This window comes from Gymnoscopelus microlampas (assembly GCF_963454915.1).
Source record: "Gymnoscopelus microlampas genome assembly, chromosome: 3".
In the NCBI taxonomy this organism is placed as follows: domain Eukaryota; kingdom Metazoa; phylum Chordata; class Actinopteri; order Myctophiformes; family Myctophidae; genus Gymnoscopelus; species Gymnoscopelus microlampas.
Genome location: NC_139940.1, coordinates 58,394,366 through 58,417,755, shown reverse-complemented (window position 1 = coordinate 58,417,755; position 23,390 = coordinate 58,394,366). Strand labels below are relative to the sequence as shown.

General features: G+C 43.0%; 1 protein-coding gene across 1 annotated transcript in view; it reads right to left on the bottom strand.

The window, feature by feature from the left end:
• Positions 1-345: 345 nt before the first annotated feature.
• Positions 346-23,390, bottom strand: part of otoa (otoancorin) — a 44,719-nt gene continuing 21,674 nt past the window's right edge. Inside the window, exons 18-31 of the mRNA XM_084053198.1 lie at positions 22,862-22,982; positions 21,893-22,011; positions 20,911-21,052; positions 19,185-19,378; positions 16,652-16,742; positions 14,886-15,075; positions 14,179-14,283; positions 13,447-13,637; positions 11,101-11,253; positions 8,358-8,500; positions 7,663-7,799; positions 6,842-6,939; positions 3,421-3,601; positions 346-1,852 (exon numbers count right to left, since the gene is read on the bottom strand). Coding sequence (XP_083909324.1) covers positions 1,770-1,852; positions 3,421-3,601; positions 6,842-6,939; positions 7,663-7,799; positions 8,358-8,500; positions 11,101-11,253; positions 13,447-13,637; positions 14,179-14,283; positions 14,886-15,075; positions 16,652-16,742; positions 19,185-19,378; positions 20,911-21,052; positions 21,893-22,011; positions 22,862-22,982 — 1,948 coding nt within the window. The 3' untranslated portion in view covers positions 346-1,769. The remainder of the gene's footprint in view (positions 1,853-3,420; positions 3,602-6,841; positions 6,940-7,662; positions 7,800-8,357; positions 8,501-11,100; positions 11,254-13,446; positions 13,638-14,178; positions 14,284-14,885; positions 15,076-16,651; positions 16,743-19,184; positions 19,379-20,910; positions 21,053-21,892; positions 22,012-22,861; positions 22,983-23,390) is intronic.

Genomic DNA, 23,390 nt, shown 5'->3' with positions numbered 1-23,390 from the left:
TTATTGAACTTTTAAATTCAGTTGTTTCAATGAGCTCTCCCATGAAGGAAAGGATTCCAAATAAGCCATCCGGCTTCTTCCTTTCCTCGCACAGCAACTGTCTTTCAATATGTATTGTTTCTATATTTGTATAACAATGTGCTAATAAATTAAACTAAATATACACCCCTGTTACTGAACAAACACTGTAGCAATGACTACTGTCACAATAGCTAATAGCTTATCACTCATTTTAACAAATAAGTACTATACTGCGATACTATTCAAGTGTTCACGATATTATGTGAGCGATGTGTATTGTGGTATTGAAGTAAAAATGAATATCTGAGTACTACTTCTGTGCATAACTATAACCATCTTTATTCATACATCATCAGCAGCACTGATGACATCATAACATCTCTCACACCGTCCACACTGAGCAAATGACAACCATCCTTAAAAGCAGAGGTGGAAAGTACTACAGTAATTAAGTGCTGTACTTAAGTAAAAAATAAATTGGTACTTTTACTTTACTTAAGTATTTCCATTTTTCCAATAATTTATACTTCTTAATTGTTTGAAAATATTACATGCATTAGCCCATTAAACCCAATTTTATACTTTGTCTATTTGACATATTTCTTAAAGGGTTCTGACAGATTTTGAAAACGGCTGAAAAACGTGTGCAATGGGACATTCTTCATAATGACTACTTTTACTTTTGGAGTAATATTTTGATGCCAATACTTTTGTACCTTCGCTCAAGTAAAAGTTAGTATTTTGACATTGTAGCATTGATACTTTTACTTAAGTAAATAATCCGAGTACCCTGTCCACCCCTGCTTAAATTACACAACTGTTACCATTCATCTCCTGTCTTTGAACTAATAATTAACATACATATTTACCTGGAAAGTGCAGTAGATATATATATAATGTCTTTTTGCATATTGGATAAAGGTGCTTTCATTGCATACGTAAACTGCTTTTCTGCCACAATCTGCTGCTTTGTCTCCAATTAAAAAAATAATAAAAATCAGATAGTTCTTATTATCTCCTACTGTAAGGTCACACATAGTTGATCTACATTTAACAGCTCTTAAGCACTAGGTTATGCTTCTTATTTTAATCAGGGATGCACAATATATCATAAAGACATCGGCTGATAGTTCCTCAAAAGTGCATTATATGTAAGTATTTGCAGATGATTATTGGTTTTGGACAGATCAGTATGCAGTTGATGTATACAGCAAACCCTACTGGTGGAAACTAGTATTGCGATAGTCGGTTATCGGCCAAAATGTCAATATGGATATCAGTTGATATCACCATGGAAATAGTTTGTTATTTGCCGAAATGTCTATATCAGAACAGGTATGCGGCAAACCCTACTGGTGGAAACTGGTATTGCAATATCGGAATTGATATCTGTCGATATGACCATGGAAATAACCCTTTATCGGATAACGTCCAAAACTCAATATTGTGCATCCCTAATTGTGATACAAGGCCAAAACATTGCAGATTGTCTAGCTTGATGATCGGCTATGTTTTGGCATGCGATTACACATGGACTATGTGATTTGAAAGGTAAAAAGCAACAGCAATAATGAGAGGGGTTCGAAATGGACCCTTACAGGTGTGTAACTCTGAGAGTGTACGAATGGAACCAAATGGACCCTCACGGGTCCATTTGGTTCCATTTGTACACTCTCAGAGTTATGGGGGTCCTTGACATTAGAAAACCACATTTGAGAAGCACTGGTCTCAGTGAATGCAATGAGTCTTCAGAGCAGCAAGAGACCCAGGACAAGACACAGGACGGCTTTCCCCCAAGCCACGGTCCCCTCCATGATGACAGACGGGGCTCCTGCACACGGGGACACAGAGAGGGGACACACAGGGAGAGAGAGGGGGACAGGTGATGATTATATAAACTTTTTTATACTTTGTCTATTTGTTGGACCGTCTCATCCAATCAGCTGCCAAGTAATCTCTCAAGAACAGATTCTGCTCTGCTTTTGAATCTGTCGGGGGGGTTCGTCATATCGCGTACGCACTGGCCTACAAGTGGGCGTGCCTTCAGATCAGGAAGCAGGCCGCGCTTTACCCAATCAAATGTAGTGGGCGGGATTTACGTGTCTGCCGATCCTTCCCCACTAGAAACAAACCGAAACTCATTTAACAATAGCGTCCTCGGAGCAGACAAAACCACGGAAAGATATTCACATTTTAACTTGCTTTTTCATCATAGAAACAAGTGGGCTTATAACCAAAACGATCCATGTTCTCTGGGAGAAGTGGTGTTAGTGTTCCGTGTAGAAATATTGTTAGTGGGAATGAAAACATAGTCGCACCACCGGAAGTGATGCGCTGAAGGCAGACCAAAACCCCGGTTTCCTTGCGCACGTGTGCTACGTCGACTTCCTCCCAGAGCCAAGTGAGATAGTAAAAAACAGAAGAGGGCGCTGTTTTTCCTTTTCATTTGGCGATGGGTTCCCAGATTGCCTGCCAAGTAGCTTGAAAAAAGGGACCGCCGTCTTGCAGGGGCTCGGGCGCGCCTGTATGTTTTCAGCGTTCCCCTAGCGTAGCTTCCTGGTTGCTATGTGGGGGGGAACAACAAAAGCATTAAAGCCCCGCCTCGCGCCTCCTCCTCCTCCCGCCTTGCATCAAAGCCCCGCATCGCGCCTCCTCCTCCTCCTCCTCGCGAGGAGGAGCGCCTAGCGTGAAAAACCCTGTCTCGAAAAGCCCCGTCTCGCGCCTAAGCCCTGTGCCTAAAAACGAGCATACCTTTCCAATTTCCCAACGAATGCCAATTTCCCTGTGACATATATATTAAAAAACTCACCCACTGCCAGAGATTTAGCAATTTTCTTACATTTTCAAGTAGTCACAGAATATTTATCTCCCGTATGATCGATCCCCTGATGGTTATTAATCACGGAGGGCTTCACTGTGCTTCCACAAAAACGTTAGCTTAGCACGTTAGCTTAGCATTAGCTTGTTATGCGCAGTTAAATGTTTCGGATTTTTAAGTAATACGTTAACCAGGGAGTGAATGGAGCAGTAGGCTACTACATCTTTGGATCGCGTTATCTCAGTTTTCAAAACTCGTCCAAACTCGTCATTGTCAGGCTGAGCCATAGCAGATTCGACGAGTTAATTCGTCCATGGCAGGCAATGAATGCGTTTTGTGTTCACTAGAGCACTGGAGAGATACTTTAATGAAAAGTTATACTTTATACTTCTACTCTACTATACATCTCAGAGTGTGGCCACACACACACACACACGCACACACACACACACACACACACACACACACACACACACACACACACACACACACACACACACACACACACACACACACACACACACACACACACACACACACACCTATTCCTTCAAGTAAAAGAAAAGGGGGGGTCTTCCTACCTGACCAGACGCTTTGTTCGGCAGGTTTCGGGGGGTCAGGGGAGTCGGAGCGTGACACGTCTGGGTCCAGAGCGCTGTCCAGAGCACCCAGCTTGTCCTGGGACAGCCGCGCCCTTTGAGCGTCCGTGACCATGGCGGCGTTGTCAGGACCCAGAGCCAGGAGCTGGCTGACCGACAGAGCCTGCAACACCAACGAACACCGTGTTGTGTTAACATCTTAACCCATTAACCCAATAAAACCATATATATATATATATATATATATATATATATAACATCACCGGGGCGCCTGACGTTCCTTCCACGCGCTACGTCCTACCAGGGAAACTCCACCCTTAGTCCATGATCCAGACAAGATTTCATTATCGAAAGAGTGGGCAAAACCATACCTATATTAAATTGTTTATAAGGTCAATATAAGTAAATAAATGTATGATAACCTTTCCACAAGAGCAGCTTTTTCATATTTATCACACATTTGGTTATTTTCCCCATACGTACATGACATACAAGGTGCAAGGTGAAAAAAAAAGACAAAATTTAAAAAAAAAAATGATCATGATGAAACTTCCCCAGTTGATTACTTACATGAAGACAATGATTTATCATATTACAAGTTTTCTGAAATTGTATATTTAAATAGCCAAATTATGCATTAGGAAAATATGCCCGAATTTGCATAACTTTCCAGAATCAACATTGGAACATTGGACAAAGCCAGAGTCAACATTCTTATTTCATTTTGTTAAGATGTTGGAGTCAAAGGTTTTTAACAAGGGAATATTCAATATCTGGCTCAATTTTGGGGCTCTGGCTCATGGACTAAATGCCAATTTGCATATTTAAATATACAATTTCAGAAAACATAATACGATAAATCATTGTCTTCATGTAAGTAATCAACTGGGGAAGTTTCATTATGATAACTATTTTTTAAATGTTGTAATTTTTTCACCTGTCATGTACGTATGGGGAAAATAACAAAATGTGTGATAAATATGAAAAAGCGGCTCCTGTGGAAAGGTTATCATATTTGCATTTACTTATATTGACCCTATAAACAATTTAATATAGGTATGGTTTTGCCCACTCTTTCGATAATCATTGCTCAATTTTGGGGCTCTGGCTCATGGACTACCTGTCAGGTTATAAGAAGTGGCTTGCTAACTCCTCATGCATTGAAATAAGCTCGGTTCTGGGCTCTCCCTAGGCTGGCAGAGGGAGAGCAGCGCCCAGGATTACATAGGCAATTGGCCATGGGTGAAAAAAATGGGCTACAAAATCGTGAGATAAAAAAAAAAAGATATATATGGCTGCTGTGCATAGAGCCTATATCGGAAGAGCAGTACCTTGGTGCTTGTCCAAACCCTACACTCTGTGGTGGTGGGCACCTGCTCAGGTGGGTGCCACCTGAGCACCCAAAGGTCTCTTTCAATCACACATACACCAATGAGGGAAGAAAGACATTCACAGGGCAACACCACAGAGGAAAATACACATATGACCCCTAGGGTCATAACAATTGGATAAGGAAATATTTGAGGTCAGCATATTCAGAGAGTGCTTATAAACAACATGATTAATAGATGCAAAACACCCAAATAAAACACAAATAGTGGAGGAACTTCTATGGCCTCCTGGCGGCGTGCACAAGAACTTTGGCGCTGATCGGTCTAGTGATCTGTGAGATTAGCTCTGGACACGCGCGCACGCATGCGCAGGCACACACACGCACACACACACACACGCACACACACACACACTCACAGACCGACCCTCTTATAGATGGCTGGCTAGTCTCCTACAGATCCACAACATGAATAATGATGGTATATGACAGCTCCAACAAGTATCAATAAGTCATAAATCTTCTGCATAATAGATTACCTCTGTCCAAAATGGTTGAAATTGGCCTCATATAGTGACGCTATAACAGGTCGATTCAGGTTTTGGCCCATAACTCAACCGTAGGTTGTAGAGTAAGAAACACAAAACAACTGATTCCTTGGATCTTTATGGGGATTATGTTTTCACCCCCGTGATTCTGTGAGTCTGTCTGGGAGCAGCTAATTCTAGGCACCGCTGGACCGATCTGTGTGAAACTTCGCACGCTCACTCCTAGTACCTCGTCTAGAGACCCTCGTCCTCCCTCCAGACAGTTTTTGTTTACATCCGTGTCCACATCGTGGCTTCCGTGGGTCCCCGTGGATCGTCAAAATAAGGTAAAAACGCTGGCAGTGGTTGGTGGAGGAATTAATTAAAGGTAGGGCAAGTGATTTTCTTTGGTTAAAATAAGTGTTAAATAGCTCTATATTCTGATAGTACTCATTGCTATAGAGTGTTTGTTCAGTAAAAGGAGTCTCCTTGTCTCTCCAGCTCTTTATTAAACAGAAAATGCATTTTTGTTTCAGTTTCAGTTTCATTTCCAATTGTATCCAATCAGGATAAAGAACTCAATCAGGATATAGATTAAACAAGTGAAATTGGAAGTGATGACACTAAGAAATGAGCAGGCAAAATTGGAACTGGAACCATATAAAATGAAGCTTAAAAATGGGTACTTTCTCCTGATTGGCTGAGATTTTGACACCTACCGGAAAATGTATTTTCTGTTTATTAAAGAGCTGGAGAGACGGGGAGACTCCTGTTACTGAACAAACACTCTATAGCAATGATTACTATCAGAATTATCAGAATATAGTGCTTTAACCTTTTAATAAAACACTTTTGGTTTTAACCCAAAAATACCCTACCTTTGATTAATACCTGGCAGTGTCAGGTTTTTCAGATTCCATTACGATTGGCTACAATTTGCTTTCAACCTGTGTGGGAGGGGCCCGTTTTGCACACAATGACACAAATCACCAATGCAGTGTCTGACCAGTGTTGATTTTGACAGCAAATTTTTATTTTAGTTTTAGTCATAATCTTTTCAATACAATTTCATTTTGTTTTAGTGAATTTTTAGTCATCTGAAATGTTTTTAGTCTTAACATAGTTTTAGTCGACACAATATCATAAGATTTTAGTCGACTAATCAGTTGATTTAGTCGACTAAAATGTATTTTGGCGGTGCCTTGATGGCGTCATAATGGCTGATTTTACACTTGGTTGCAGGCTGAAAATAGCTGATCTACAAGCTCACAACGCGTCGCAGCGCGACGCGTTGTGAGCTTGTAGATCTGCTATTTTCAGAGTGCAACCAAACATAAAAGTTTTCTAGTTTTCATTTGTTGACGAAATTGTCAATATATTTAGTCTTAGTTTTAGTCATCGTAGCTTAGTTTTTATTTTGTTGCTGAACATTTTTCGTCATAGTTTTAGTCGGCGAAATCAACACAGTGTCTGACTGCTGTGAAACGTTGCACGCACACACGGAAAAGGTCAAGAACGACCGTCGGTCCCACAGTGTTTGACTCACGTTGAAAGTCTGCGCTGGGATGAGCGGGATGCTGGACTGACTGAGGTACGAGAAGACATCGGCATCTACGGAGGACATCTCCGCAGGGTTGAGAGACGCTGGGAGGACACACAGAGACAGAGAGAGAGATCATTAGAGAATACAGACCGGTCTGCAGAGGACAGCTCTTGCCATAGCCTGGGAGCTTTGAGAAAATGTCAAACAAAGACAAGTGGACAAAACATCTTCAAGTGTGCGAGAAGAGTGTCCATGCGCGGCCAGTGAGTGCAGTGGTGTAAAGTAACTAAGTATACAGTACTTACTCAAGTACTGTAAATGTGTAGGTATTTTTTACTTTACTGGAGTATTTCCAATTTTCTGCCTTTTACTTTTATTTATAAAAGGGTCGTTCTGCATGAACGGCAGCTCATAAGGGACATTAAGTCCATGTTTGAGTGTCAGTACACTGCATAATGAGGATTAGTGGAAAAAAAACGAACTTTGGAGGTGCTAAAATAGGCGATTTTCATTTATACACATTACTCCATTATGCCAGGGGACAACCACAATGGACAACATTCTCTGGAAAAATTCAACTGCCCTTTGTATGTTGGTGAATGATTAGCGACACATCAAAGCAAACATCTAAAATGACTGGAATTCTCCTTTAACAGAGCATTTCTACATTGTGGTATTGATACTTTTACTTGAGTAAAAAAAAAAAAAAAAAGAGTAGTTCTTTCATCACTGGCAACGTTTCCTCTGGCGATTGGTTTTGTGTGTGTGTGTGCGTGCGTGCGTGCGTGCGTGCGTGCGTGTGTGCGTGCGTGTGTGCGTCTCACCCATGATGTTTCCCAGGGTGGCGACCTCGGCTTCGGTCCAGTTAATGGGAGGTCCAAACGCAGTCACTGCCTGCTGCTTCAATGCCTGCATCACCTCCACACCACACCACACCTCTCCTATGGAATCTACTGCCTCCCTGACACACGCACGCACGCACGCACGCACGCACGCACGCACACACACACACACACACACACACACACACACACACACACACACATATTTGTAATACAAAACGTCTACATTTTTTTTTCATTCTCCTTCTTTCTTTCTTTTTTCCCTCTTTTTTTTAGGGTTAGGGTTAGCTAAGCTCACAACAACCTCAACATTGTGAGCTTGTAGATCACATATTTTTGATGCACAACAGCAGCACATAACTAAGTATGAATCAGAACTCCAACCCCTAAACCATAACCTCTAAATGTCTAATCCTGACCCTAACCATAAACCTAACCTCTAAATGTCTAATCCTGACCCTAACCCTAAACCTAACTCTAACCTCTAATTGTCTAATCCTAAGTAACCCTAAACCTAAACCTAACCTTCTGGGGTTAGGATATGATTTGTTTTTACACACGCACGCACGCACGCACGCACGCACGCACGCACGCACGCACGCACGCACGCACGCACGCACGCACGCACACACACACACACACACACACACACACACACACACACACAGTGTACTAACTTGAAAGCGTCAGTGTGTAGTTTCAGGATGTCTTCAGGGCTGAGGCCACAGAGGAACTGGTCTAACTGGGAGATTTCCACCGCTCCCAGCTCACTCACCTTCACCGCTGTACGCTTACAGAAACCCCTCCACACCGCCCTCAGCTGGTGGCAAAGAGGATTACTGTCATTATTATTATTTTGTATTTTGTATTTTTATTTTGGCATTATCATGGCTCTCTGCCTGTGTGCGTACTAGGCTCTATGTACAGCAGACATATTGGGAATGAATTACTTCCTTCACAGGTGTTACCAATGATACTAATTAAGGCTCTGTTCCATTTAGTGTGGCATAGTGGTTGTCTTATTTTCAAGGACCCCCATATCTCTGAGAGTGTACAAATGGAACCCATTTGGTTCCATTTGTACACTCAGAGTTACACACCCACCATAAGGGGCCATTTGGGAAACAAAATGGAGTGTTTCTAGTGAGCCAACATGCACAATATCAGCACCCTGACCAGAATGGAACAGAGCCCTTCATTAGTATCATCGCTAACACCTGTTAAGGAAGTAAGAAGAGGCCCAATTTCTTTCCAAAATGGCTGCTGTGCATAGAGCCTCTTGTCGGTCACATAAGCATTCGTATATGTCTCCGTTTTTGTGTATATTTGTGTCTGTCTATAGACAGGTTTCCTGTTAGTAAACATGAGAGGATATGACCGCGCAGAGGAGGGGGAAGCCTATAGAGGGCGCCATTACCCGCAGCAGCTCTGGTCAAATGTCCATTCATAAAAGAAATGATCTTCACCGGGTTTAATGAAAGTAGATTAAATTATGCAGTTTGTAATACCTTGTTTACTCAATAAAAATGATTTGTGGGAAGTTGGATCTGTTTGTATATAATAGCAGCATTATGCCTATTATGCCTATAATAGCAGAATTATGGCTATCTAACTCCCGAACACAACAACAGAGTGAACGGCGCAACAATTCGTTTCCCCCGAGCATGCGCAGATTGCGCATTCTGCTCTGTGATGACGTCGCGCGGAAACCCGTCTATATCTATATGCAGTGGTGGAAGATGTACTCAGATATTTTACTTAAGTAAAAGTAGCAATACAACAATATAAAAATACTTGTGTGTACCCGTGTTCAAAATGTTACGTGAGTGAAAGTGCAAAGTATTCAAAATATACTTAAAGTACTAAAAGTAAAAGTACTAAAATCTAGCTTGTAGATCGGCTATTTTCAAATAGCCTAGGTATAGAATAGGGCTACATTTTTTTTTTTTTTTTACCTTTATTTAACCAGTAAAACACATTGAGACAGAGTCTCTTTTACAAGTGGGAACTGGCCAAGGGGCAGATTAAAAATGTCACATCACTGCTAAAACAAACAATACAAATCAGTACAACAGTAATATTAATACATCCATGACTCACAGGAACCTTAAAAACAAATCTCCTAGTGAAACTAATTATTTTACTCAGCTCAACCAAACCAAGTAACCTACCAGGAAATTTATCCAATTATTACATGTAGCAATTCATAGAATTTTACCCACATGTACAATGACATAGTTTCTCATTTTTTTTTAGACATCCAAACAATTACAGGAATGAGCAAGTTTCTAAACAATGAGACTTTTAACCTTCGCACTGAGATAAGTGTGGCAAGTTTCAAACTCTTTTGGAGGTCGTTCCAAGCCCATGGACCCTGAAAAGCAAGGCATTTTTTGCCCACCTCAGATGAAAAATCCCGTATTACACAACGTATCCATGCATTAGATCTGAGATTGAGGCCATTTTTTACCACCTCGAATTTTGAGGAGATATAAGTGGGGAGAATTCCACCCAAGATTGCCTTGTAGATGAAAGTGTACCAATGCTGCTGCCTACGGGCACCTAGGGAGAACCAGCCGACAGCTGCATACAGAGTACAATGATGAGTCCTAAAGGGTAAATTAGTTACAAATCTCAGTGCCGAATGGTACAATGGATCCAAACTGGCAGTTTGGATCCATTGTGGTTAATGTATGTTTTATAAAGTAGTCATTTATATCTGCAAAGCAGGGGCGTAGCCACGGGTGGGCATAGGTAGGCCTGGGCCCACCCACCTGGCTGTTGTGCCCACCCAAAAAAAAAAAGAAGAAAACATTTTTTCTGCTTGTGAACTGTCCCTGTGCTCTGTGAGTGGAGGCGGACAGCCGCGGACTGCGGACGCGCGGAGGAGGCGGACAACGGGGCATTATTTGCGACCTGTCAATGTTTTCATGAAAATTAAGGCAAAAATAACAATTAAATAACATAATAAACCCGCAAAAGACCCGCAAATTGCGCAAAAAAGTAAGATTTTAACAGCACATGGCACTCATACACGCGCGCTGCGCGCGCGTGCATGAGTGCCCACCCACAAATCCCCATGCCCAGCTGCTGCCAGCTTTCTGGCTACGCCACTGCTGCAAAGTAACTAAAGTTTTGAAATAATTGTAGTGGAGTAAAAAGTACAATATTTGCCTCTGAGATGTAGTGGAGTAGAAGTAAAAGTACTGAAAATTGGAAATACTCCAGTAAAGTAAAAACAAAAAAACCCTCAAAATTGTACTTAAGTACAGTACTTTAGTAAATGTACTTAGTAACTTTACACTACTGCATTTGTGTCTGTCTATACGTGTGTGTGTGTGCGTGCTTGCGTGCATGCGTGCGTGCGCATGTGCATGTGTGTGTGTGTGTGTGTGTGTGTGTGTGTGTGTGTTACTCTACCTGCTCCTGTGTCCATGGGCAGACTGACAGAGCTTCCAGGGTATCAGTGGAGTTCACGGCCATGTCCTCCAGCTCAGAGACACTGAAGCCCCGGCTGATGCACCCCAAATCCATCACCTGACTCTCGGTCAGGCCGGACACATCACCCCACGCCTAACACACACACACACACACACACACACACACACACACACACACACACACACACACACACACACACACACACACACACACACACACACACACACACACACAAGAGTCAAGAGGGTTTTATTAAAGAGGTGGTACAGTACCATGGTTTTGCACTTTTTCTGTTTTTCATGCGTCTATGAGGTTGATAGAACTTCATGAAGCCCTCTGGTGGTGTTTTTATGGTGTTTTATGTCTTCTCTGACTATTTTGAGTTTCGTCCTGGAGGCTGAAACCTTGAGGGTCAAACGTGCCAAATGAAAAACAGTGCTTTAATGACACAGTAGAAATATACCCTCCCCCTCATTATCATAACACAACAGGTGTGGGCATGGGAGGACAGGTGGGTGGTGCTAAGGTGGTGGAGGAGGTGCTAAGGTGAGAACCAGGTATACTTAACGAACTGGAGGCATGTCCACATAAAAACATAATTTTAACACTTTCTGTACACTTTTTTTTTTTTTAAAGATCTTCCTCCTAGTATAACCATAATACCTGATGATCATGTTTTTTTTGGGGGGGGGGGGGGGGGGATCACTGAAAATTGGCACCCCGTCTTTAATCACCGGAAAACACATCAGGAGGAAATACTACTTTGTTATCGAGACCTTTCTCTGTGCATGCAGTGGTGGAAAAAGTACACATTTTGTTTACTGAAAGGACAACTTTTTTTTTACAACAAGGGTTATTTTATTAGTTTGTAATGATAATAATAGACTCTATTCACAGCAGCCATATTATGAAGACATTCACAGGTGTTACCAATGATACTAATGAAGGCTCTGTTCCATTTGGTGTAGCACAGTGGTTTCCACGACCCCCATAACTCTGAGAGTGTACAAATGGAAACAAATGGACCCGTTACACACCTCTAATGGGCAATTTGGAAGCCCATGAGGGTCCCTGGACCCCAACTGTAGACCCACTGGTGTAACAGAGTGTTTCCAGTGAGCCACCCTGACTCTGTTTGACCAGAATGGAACAGAGCCTTCATTAGTAACATTGGTAACACCTGTGAATGTCTTCATAATATGGCTGCTGTGAATAGAGCCTATTAAAAGATGAGTGTTTAAAAAAAAATGTATTGTTTTCTATCCTTATAGTGATTTTAGTGATTTTTAACTGGGGGACGGGGGCATTCTGTCCATTGGTAAATAGTCATGAACGCAGCCTCCGATTTCCGTGAAACTTTGTACGCACATCCCCACTAGGCCAAGGAAGAAATGCCACCCTACATTTTTCAAATCATCCTCATGGTGGCGCTGTAACAGGCAGATTCACATTTTGACCTACACGTATAACTCTTGAGGCAGTATCAATATTGCAATGGAGAAATACTCTGTTACAAGTAAAAGGAATTCAACATTTCTAAATGTACTTGAAGTACCAAAAGTAGAACGTACTCGTTATCCAGGATGTCCCGTTTCACAAAGTTTTCATATGTATTAGAATATTTTGAAAATAGCAGATCTACAAGCTCTTGTGACAGCCAAAGTATGCATAGGGCTGAAGTGGTTAATGCACGTTTTGTAATAATAATCCAAATCTAAGTAACTAGTAACTAAAGTTTTCAGACAATTGTAGTCCACTAAAAGTACAATATGTGTCTCTCTAAAGTAGTCATTTATATCTGCAAAGTAACTAAAGTTTTGAAATAATTGTAGTGGAGTAAAAAGTACAATATTTGCCTCTGAGATGTAGTGGAGTAGAAGCAAAAGTACTGAAAATTGGAAATGCTCCAGTAAAAGTAAAAGAAAAACTCAAAATTGTACTTGTACAGTACTTGAGTACATGTACTCGGTTTACTTGACCACTAGTGCAGGGGTCTTCAACGTTTTTAGGCCAAGGACCCCCTAGCTGAGAGAGAGATGAAGCAGGGACCCCCCCCCCTCTATATTGTATAAAAGTGTGTTTCAGATTAAACTTTTCTCTTTTTTCCCTATACACCTCTATACCTCTTTGCCAAAAATAGCCGATCTACAAGCTCACAACTATTTTTGGCTAAATTTCTCCACAGAAAAGGGATGCCAGGGTTCAAGTGGTTAAGGTAGAACAAAAATCATATCACACAAAGATTTGGCGGACCCCCTGTAGTAACTCTGAGGTACCCCTAGGGGTCCCGGACCCCCTGTTGAAGACCCCTGCCCTAGTGCTTACCTCCAGGGTTTTGTCTCTCAGTACAGTGAGCTGCTCCTGGCTGTACCCGGTGACAGAGCCCATCGTCTCTGCTGTCTCGTTAAAGGTCTGTGGCGTGATGCCGTCCAGCTGGGCCGCGCTCCACAACACGTTGGCCTCGCCCAGCTCCTCTATCAGCTGCACCGTGGGCACGCCGTTCTGCTGAGCGGAAGCTATAGGACCAGTGGTGGGAAAAAAAGTACTCCATTTGTTTTTTTACTTAAGGAAAAGTATCAATATTGCAATGTAGAAATACCCTGTTAGAAGTGAAAGTCCGGTATTCAAAATGTATTTGAGTAAAAGCACACACGTGTTGGTATCCAAATGCGCTTAATGCAGAATGTCCCATTTCACAAGTTCAAAATGTATACTTTTTTTTCTGAAAATAGCAGATCTACAAGCTCGTAGATCTGCTATTTTCCAAAAGAATAATTGAAATAGCCGATCTACAAGCTCACAACATCTTGAGCTTGCAAAATGGTCTATTTCTGGCATTAAAGACGTGGTGCCGTGATTTTCAGTGATTCCGTCTTCCGTCATGAAAACACCACCAGGGGGCTTAATGAAGTTCTATCAACCTCATAGACACATGAAAAACAGAAAAAGTGCAAAACCATGGCACCGCCTCTTTAAAAAAAGGAGTATCTATACTTTTGACTCAGGTACTGGAGTTGAGTACATTGTCCACCACTGGTGTCATGTGATCCTCCTCACCGTTTCTCCTCTTGCGAGGAGGTTTAGGCCACCAGTCACCCAGGTCATCCAGGTCACCCATGTCACCCTCACCCAACATAGAGTCGTCATCAGGGTAGTCTGCTGCTGAGGACATGACACCACCATGATTCAACTTTATTGTCACCAATGGTGGACATAGTATACTGTACAGTATACTGTCAGTGGTGTCGTCAGTGGTGGAAAAAAGTACTCAATTATTTTTACTTAGGTAAAAGTATCAATACTGCAATATAAAAATACTCTGTTAGTAAAGTAAAAGTCCGGAATTCAAAATGTACTTGAGTAAAAGTACAAAAGTATTGGTATCAAAAATGTACTTAAAGTACCAAAAGTAAAAGTACTCATTATGCAGAATGTCCCATTTCACAAGTTGTCAAACGTGTAAAATGTAAAAAAATAAATAATTGAAAATTGCAGATCTTCAAGCACAATGTGTCGCATCGCGACGCATTGTGAGCTTGTAGATTGGCTATTTTCAAATGGCTGAAATGTATATAGGGCTGAATTAGGTGATGTATGTTTTGTAGCCTAATGATAATATAAATCTACAAAGTAACTAGTAACTAAAGGTTTCAAATAATTGTAGTGGAGTAAAAGTACAAAGTATAAAATAATGTTTGAAGTGGTGACACAGGCGTGTTCCAGGGGTATGAATGGGTTTACGTCGCAAAGGACTGTCAACGCACCACTTCTCCTCTTGCGCGTAGGGGGCGCTGTGGAGTCCTCGTCCGGGTCAGAGTCCACAGAGTTGACAGTCAGGAAGAAGAGTTTCTCCATCAGAGCGGAGACGTTGCGACCCGTCTCGAACTCGCTGGGACCACCGGAGGACTGGGACCACGTGTCCTTCATGTCCAACAGAACCTTCTTCAGCCACGACTGGGAACACAAAAGCAAAGTGTGTGTAGGCTTACGTCAGTGGTGTAAAGTAACTAAGTACATTTACTCAAGTATTTGTACTTAAGTCATATTTTGAGGTGTTTTTACATTACTGGAGTATTTCCAATTTTGACTTCTACTCCACTACATCTCAGAGGCAAATATTGTACTTTTACTTCAATACAATTATTTGAAAACATTAGTTACTAGTTACTTTGTAGATTTTGATTATTATTACAAAACAAGCATTAACCACTTCAGCCCTATATACATTGCGGCCATTTGAAAATAGCAGATCTACAAGCTCACAATGCGTCGAGATGCGACACATTGTGAGCTTGCAGATCTGCTATTTTCAAAGATTTTTTATACAATTTATACATTTGAAAACTTGTGAAATGGGACATTCTGCATAATGAGTACGTTCTACTTTTGGTACTTTAAGTCATTTTCTTTACTGAAATAAAATTTGAATTCCAGACTTTTACTTGTAACAGAGTATTTCTACATTGCAGTATTGATACTCTTACTAAAGTAGTAACAAATGTGACAGTTTTCTCTACATTAAATATGCTTTGCTGAAAATAGCCGATCTACAAGCTTGCAATGCGTTGCATATTTTCTGTGCCAACAATAATATAGTTCTGCAACTGAATATTAACAACTGAATATTTTGTTCAAAGATTAGACTCAAATCGACATATCATAACAGTATACTGAGGTTGGCAAGGAATATCACTTCAAACATAAGCCAGATTTTTAATGGGGATTGGGAATATAAAATAGCTACCTTCAAAAGGGAGATATAACGTTGCTAAATTTAATAAGGTTTGTTCATCAGTCGATTTAAGGACATCACTGCTCTTGTCTTTGTGTTTTGATGTGTCATTTCAGCAATATTACACGAGGGTTTGCTTTACCGTGATTATTGGTAAAAGTATTAACAAGAGTTTGTGACTAAATAAAATCTACATCGAATAGAAATACTGAAAAGATGTTAATAAAACTTTGTGGATGGATGCAACAAGAGCTTGTGACTAAATAATAACTACATTGCAGCCACAGGTTATTTGTTTTACATTTCCTGAAAATAGGCTCTATGCACAGCAGCCATATTGTGAAGACATTCACAGGTGTTACCAATGATACTAATGAAGGCTCTGTTCCATTCTGGTCAAACAGAGTCAGGGTGCCGATATTACGCATGTTGGCTCACTGGAAACACTGCTACACCAGTGGGACAAAGATTTGGGCCCAGGTACCCTCATGGTTCCTTAAGGGGTTTCCAAATGGCCCCTTACGGGTGTGTAACTCTGAGAGTGTACAAATGGAACCAAATGGATCCGTAATTTGGGTCCATTTGGTTCCATTTGTACACTCTCAGAGTTACGGGGGTCGTGGAAATTGAAACATTTGAGAACCACTGTTCTACATTAAATGGAACAGAGCCTTCATTAGTATCATTGGTAACACCTGTGAATGTCTTCACTATATGGCTGCTGTGCATAGAGCCTATTAACAGTTTTGGACATAATGAAGACGTGTAGTTTTGCTGACAGCAGAGACAAACACTCACCCTGTAGCGCAAGCGACGGACGGCAGCATTGTCCAATAGGAGGAGAGGACCGAGGGATTCCATGGTCTCAGCCGACCAATCCGACGGATCCCTGCAAATGACAGAGAAAACAATGAGCCTTCCTGATGTCTGTCTCCCCTGTGTCACGCACGCACGCACGCACGCACACACGCACGCACGCACGCACACACACACACACACACACACACACACACACACACTTAAACATGTATTCATGTCCACACGTAGAGAAAGCGCACAAGGACACAAACATTACAGGTGCTAGTGTTAGGTATACATTCACAAAGTCATGGCACGTGTCTTCACGATACAGAGAGAATATCACTCAGTACTCCATGGACACAAGCAAGCAGCATCTCCGCTTCTTATTTAAATTCGGCCAATGAACATTTACTATTCACTCTTGAGTTCAGTGACACAAGCATCAGTTTCCTGGATGTGTTAGTCATAAAAAATGACAACTCCATACAGACAGATCTGTAATCGCAAACCCACCGATAGTCACACTCTATTACGAGGGGATAGTTTTCACCCCACACAGCTGATTCGAAGTCTGCCCATCAGTCAGTTTCACAGGGCACGTAGGGTTTGCAGCACTGACGCTAGCTATAACGCGCAGGGAAATGGTGCATTTATATAGCGCTTTTATCCAAAGCACTTTACATTGATTGTGCCATTCACCCATTCACACACCGATGGCGGAGTAGCAATTAGGGGTTCAGCGTCTTGCTCAAGGACACCTCGACACTAACTCTGGGGGAGCGCCCCAGCCCCGGATCGAACTGAGAACCTTGCGGTTTCCAGTTCACTCTACCCGGCCACTCTACCCCTGAGCCACTGCCGCCCCATCGACTGATCTGTCGAAACCCTCCAACAACCAGCAACTTCTTTGCTTTTTGTTTTCAGTGGCTAGGATCTGGACCGGGTCTAAAGATTTTTCAAAAAGAGAGTTTTGAGGTTGATTGGTCGTGGACACCACATTGCTGTCCCCCAGGGAACAGCTAGTGGCTTCCAGGGCTAATGGGTGTTATGCACTGTTGCCTGTTTGTAGGTCTAATGAGTTCTGTTTTTATGTTTTTATTATTTTCTAAGAAATGTTCTAAAAAAACGCAATTGTTGTTATGAAATCATCTCATGTATAAAATGTTTGTAAAGAAATCATGTAAGTCTTGGTGCCACCCCTGATCACCAGATGGGGCTGAAAGCCAATTTATTCACTTTTTTTGTATAAAGAGATGTCATTTCCTGCTTCTTGTTTATACTTGTAAAAGACCGAAAGGGTCGAAACCTCGTATCTGCTGTTTGTCACGAATAAATAAAAATCCTTTGGAGCACACCGTTGCCCGGTGTCAGAACGCCCTCCGCAGACGCTCCCATGGGCCTGGAAGTCACACCCACCACTGCTCCGACAGCGGACGAACACACCGCAGCTGTTCACGGGAGGGGCCGTCAGGCAGGGTCGGCCGCCGGTAGACTACTACTACGGGAGTAGTGCTTTCCTGTATATGCAAGGCCGATGATCGTGATCGAGCACACAGCCACAGAAGTTGCAAAATGCAGCTAAAATCTGACCTACTACACTAACGCTGGTAGTTACAACGGGTGTGGTTGTTAGAAGTTACAAAAAACAACACTGGCATCCACCGGCGTCTCGCCTCTGCGCCGCCATTCTCACGCGTGTACACCAGAGCATGTGAGCGGAGCGAGGAGTGGAGCGGAGCACGAGCGGAGCGAGGAGTGGAGCGACACGATTTTGACGTGAGCGTGGAGCTGGTTTATAAAAAGGTTAGAGCGCTACTCAGAGCGAGGACCGCCTGCCGCTCCAAGCCGCCCCGGCGGGGGCCGCGCACCGAATGTTTGAGCATGCCCGGTCACACGGATTCAGAGACACACAGACATCCAGCAGTGCACAGCGCACTGAGATTTCATTTGAATATCTACTTTCTTTTTCTTTTCTTTTTTCTTACTGTTGAGCGACCCAGTTTGAGCGGCGCATGGAGCGAGAGGTGCGCAAGGTGAGCGACGGAGCGACGGGGAGCGGAGCGCGGGGGGAGTCAACGTGAGCGAATAGTGAGCGTGAAACCAGCCCCCTGGAGCGCCGTGCGGCATTTCCACCTGCTCCGCTCCGCTCACGTGCTCTGGTGCACACACACACACACGCACGCACGCACGCACGCACGCACGCACGCACGCACGCACGCACGCACGCACGCACGCACGCACGCACGCACGCACACACACACACACACACACACACACACACACACACACACACACACACACATTCGTATACACATACTGTACTGCTGTAAATGACTTTTGATTTCCAGTGCCATCTTTCTCTCTTCAAAGTGCACCACAGGAAACAACAAGGCTACATGTTGCCACCTCTGAGCCAATCAAATGGCTCTACTCATTCCCACTTAGGACACATCTAGTGGCGGAAATTGGGATGGCGGACCTTCCTAGAAAATAATGGTTACATTTCTTTGGCAAAAATGATGCGACCTACCCATAGGTCTGGTTGAGGAGTTGCAGCAGCTCCACCCGTTGGCGTGGAGGTATCTGTGCGCAGGAGGCCATGGTCCTCAGGGAGACATTCAGGGCGCCCTGTCCCAGCTCGGACAGCTTGGAGGGGGACACCTCACACAGCAGGGGTCCTAACCTCAGCATGTCCTCACTGGACAAACCAGAGATGGCACTTCCCTGGAAAAACACACGCGCGCACACATACACACACACACACACACACACACACACACACACACACACACACACACACACACACACACACACACACACACACACACACACACACACACACACACACACACACTCTATTTAAAATTAATATATATATATTCACAGCTAGAAGGTCCTGGGTTCGATTCCTCCGCGTCATCAGAGCCTATACCCTAGGTGCGGTTGGCAAAAGGGCCTTGGCTTTCTGTGTGGAGTTTGCATGTTCTCCCTGTGTCTACTAGGGCAGTTACCCTCACAAAAACATGCAGAAATCCTGGTCTCTATACTGCCTCCCCCATGTCAGCCGGGGCGTCTGATGGAGGGGAGAGGAACTGGTTGGAATAACGTGTTCCTTCCACGCGCTACGTCCTACCGGGGAAACTCCCCCGTGTCAGTTGATAAGAAGCGGCCCGACTCCTCATGCATTGAAGGAGGCATGAGCTCAGGTCGGGGCTCTGCCCAGGCTGGCAGAGGGAGAGTAGCGCCCAGGATTACAGCTTAGGAAATTGGCACTGGGTGAAAAAATGGGTTACAAAAATTGTAGTCTCGCGTAGCCAGACCCCACAGAAAATGAAAAACAGCGACCTCTGTTTTCTGATATTGTCTCTGGGGTCTGGCGGGAGGAAAATGGAAGACCAGTGCGCAGGGAAACTCCGGTTTCATGTCTGCCTTCAGCGCATCACTTCCGGTTGGTGCGACTACGTTTTCATTCCCACTAACAATATTTCTACACGGAACACTAACACCACTTCTCCCAGAGAACATGACTGGTTTTGGTTATAAGCCCACTTGTTTCTATGATGAAAGAGTAAGTTAAAATGTGAATATCTTTCCGTGGTTTTGTCCGCTCCGAGGACGCTATTGTTAAATTAGTTTCGGCTAGTTTCGAGGGGGGAAGGGTGGACGGACACGTGAATCCCGCCCACTACATTTGATTGGGTAAAGCGCGGCCCGCTTCCTGATCTGAAGGCACGCCCACTTGTAGCCAATGCGCACACGTTGTGACGAACCCCTCCGACAGATTCCACCGCAGGGCAGAATCTGTTCTTGAGAGATTACAAAAATTGTGATAAATATGATATAATTAAAATCTAGTATTGCTGCTACTATTCTGTGCCGATGAGAGTAATGCTATTAGAAGTTTTAAACACTGCTGTAGGGGTGCAGTACGTTAGTCCGACAGCGCATTCCTCCGACAGCGCATTGCTCCGACGTTAAACAGTAAACCCGAACCAAACCCGCACCCTAACCCTAACCGCACGCGGATGCCACATAGTCGGAGAAAATGTGCTATCTATGTGTGGTGTGGATTTGAGCGACAGCTCGCACATCCGGTTGTTACGTTTGTGACGTTCACCCCATCGTCCATTAGATGGCATCATTTTTAACCCTATAACCCTAAAGCGTTGTGCACCAAAAATAGCACGCGTGCGTGCGTGTGCGCGCACGCGTGTGTGTGTGTGTGTGTGCGTGTGTGCGTGCGTGTGTGAGTGTACATTGGTCAGACAGCGTAGAGCTCTGTTGGTCAGAGCACGGCGAGAGGGAGCTCTCATTGGCAGTGACGTCAGGTTGGCTTCACTCATCTTCTCCAGGAAGGTCAGACACACCGAATCTGGCAGCTTCCTTATCTTCCGTGGCCTGAGAGAGAGAGAGAGAGAGAGAGAGAGAGAGAGAGAGAGAGAGAGAGAGAGAGAGAGGTTTTCTTTTTTCTTTTATCTCTGGGACCTCTAAACTGTAAAATATCTGATCTACAAGCTCACCAGTGGTGTAAAAAGTGCTCAATTTGTTTGCTTACTGTAAGTAAAAGTATCAATACTGCTATCTATGTAGAAATGCTCTGTTACAAGTGAAAGTCCAGAATTCTACATTGACTTGAGTGAAAGTACAAAAGTACTGGTATCAAGATGTACTTAAAGTACCAAAAGTAAAAGTACTCATTATGCAGAAGGTCCCTTTTCACATGTTTTGAAGTGTATAAAATGTACACAAATCCTTTGAAAATATCAGATCTACAAGCTCACAACGCGTCGCATGGCGACGCATTGTGAGCTTGTAGATCGGATATTTTCGAATAGCCAAAGTTTAAGGGCTGAAGTTGTGCGTATGTTTTGTAAGCTAAATCTACAAAACTAGTTAACATGGCATCACAATCATTTGAACCGCTTTGAACCATATTTTATACTTTGGCTATTCAAAAATAGCAGATCTACAAGCTCATAGCGCGGCACCGAGTGCCGCGCTATGAGCTTGTAGATCTGCTATTTTTGAAAGATCGTGGAAATTTGTGCAAATCTTTGAATATAGTATATATTTTTAAAGTGAACATTTGTGACTCAAATCTTTGCTTCTGGGGGTCCCTGGAACTAAACCAAATACATATCATCATTTTGGGTGGTCCATGACATGAAAAGGTTTGAGAACCACTGCTTTACAAGACTTGTGTTGCGGACAGACAGACAGACAGACAGACAGTCGTACGGTAAGCGGATCAGGAACATGGTAGGTATGTCTTCCATCTGGTCCTCAGTGATGTTCTGGAAGTAATCCTCTGTCTCCGTCTCCAGGCTGGAGAACAGCTTCCTGGCTGCGCACGACACCTACACACACACACACGCACGCACGCACGCACGCACGCACGCACGCACACACACACACACACACACACACACACACACACACACACACACACACACACACACACACACACACACACACACGTCATCGTCATCATAACCTTTATTTAGTACAATTGGAGACTTCCAATTACTTCCAGTGGTGGAGAAAGTAATCACATTTTGTACTTAAGTAAAAGCATCCATACGGCAATGTATAAATACTCCGTTACAAGTAAAAGCCCAGAAGTCAATATTGACTTGAGTAAAAGTACTAAAGTATTGGCATCAAAATGTACTTCAAAGTACCGAAAGTACAAAGTATACTCATTATGCAGAATGTCCCATTTCACAAGTTTTCAAATGTCTAAAATGTGCAATCATCATTTGAAAATAGCAGATCTGCAAGCTCACAATGCGTCGCATTGTGAGCTTGTAGATCTGATATTTTTAATTGGCCGAAATGTATGTAGGGCTAAAGTGGTTAATGTATGTTTTGTAATAATAATCCAAATCTACAAAGTAACTAGTAACTAAAGCTTTAAAATAATTGTAGTGGAGTAAAAGTACAATATTTCCCACTGAGATGTATAGTGGAGTAGATGTAAAAATACAGAAATTTTGAATTACTCTATGAAAAGAACTCAAAATTGTACTTAAGTACAGTACTGTGCTTAGTTACTTTAGACCACTGCTTACTTCCTTCAAAGGTGTTAACAATGATACTAATGAAGGCTCTGTGTTTGTGTGCGTGCGTGCACGCGTGCGTGCACGCGCGAGTGTATTTGTGTGGGTGTGTGTGTGTGTGTGTGTGTGTGTGCGTGCGTGCGTGTACCTGTGCTCTGGACAGCCATCGGGGAGTCTCTGTCATGATCTGAGCCATCTCCATGGCGTCATCCTCGGCAACCATGTCAATCATCTTACACACCATGCCCTGAATGGCTGAGCCCAGCTTCCTGTCCCCCGTGTGATGATGTCATCGCCAAGCGCCAACGTAGAAACCAATGACGCACATTGTTACCGAATGCATCACTTCAGTTTTTGTTTTTTCAAGGTTTTAACAAAAGATACCCTGTCATTTTTTACTTCATTATCATTATTATCATTAACTCTTTCATTGCCACGGACGGGAATCCCCGTCCAGTTCTTTTTCAATTGTTTTACAAAAAATTGCGCTGTTCTCCGTCACCCGAGTGATCACTTTCACTTTAACTCACACGGATACTGAATTAATGTCATCCGAAGATTTACGCCTCCATCCACCTCCTGTTTATTGGTTTCCTGGAAACAGTTGTATCTTGAGTTGTCTTGTTTTGCCCGGGATTCAGGGAGACACAGTAGTTTCAACGTGGTATAACCGTTGT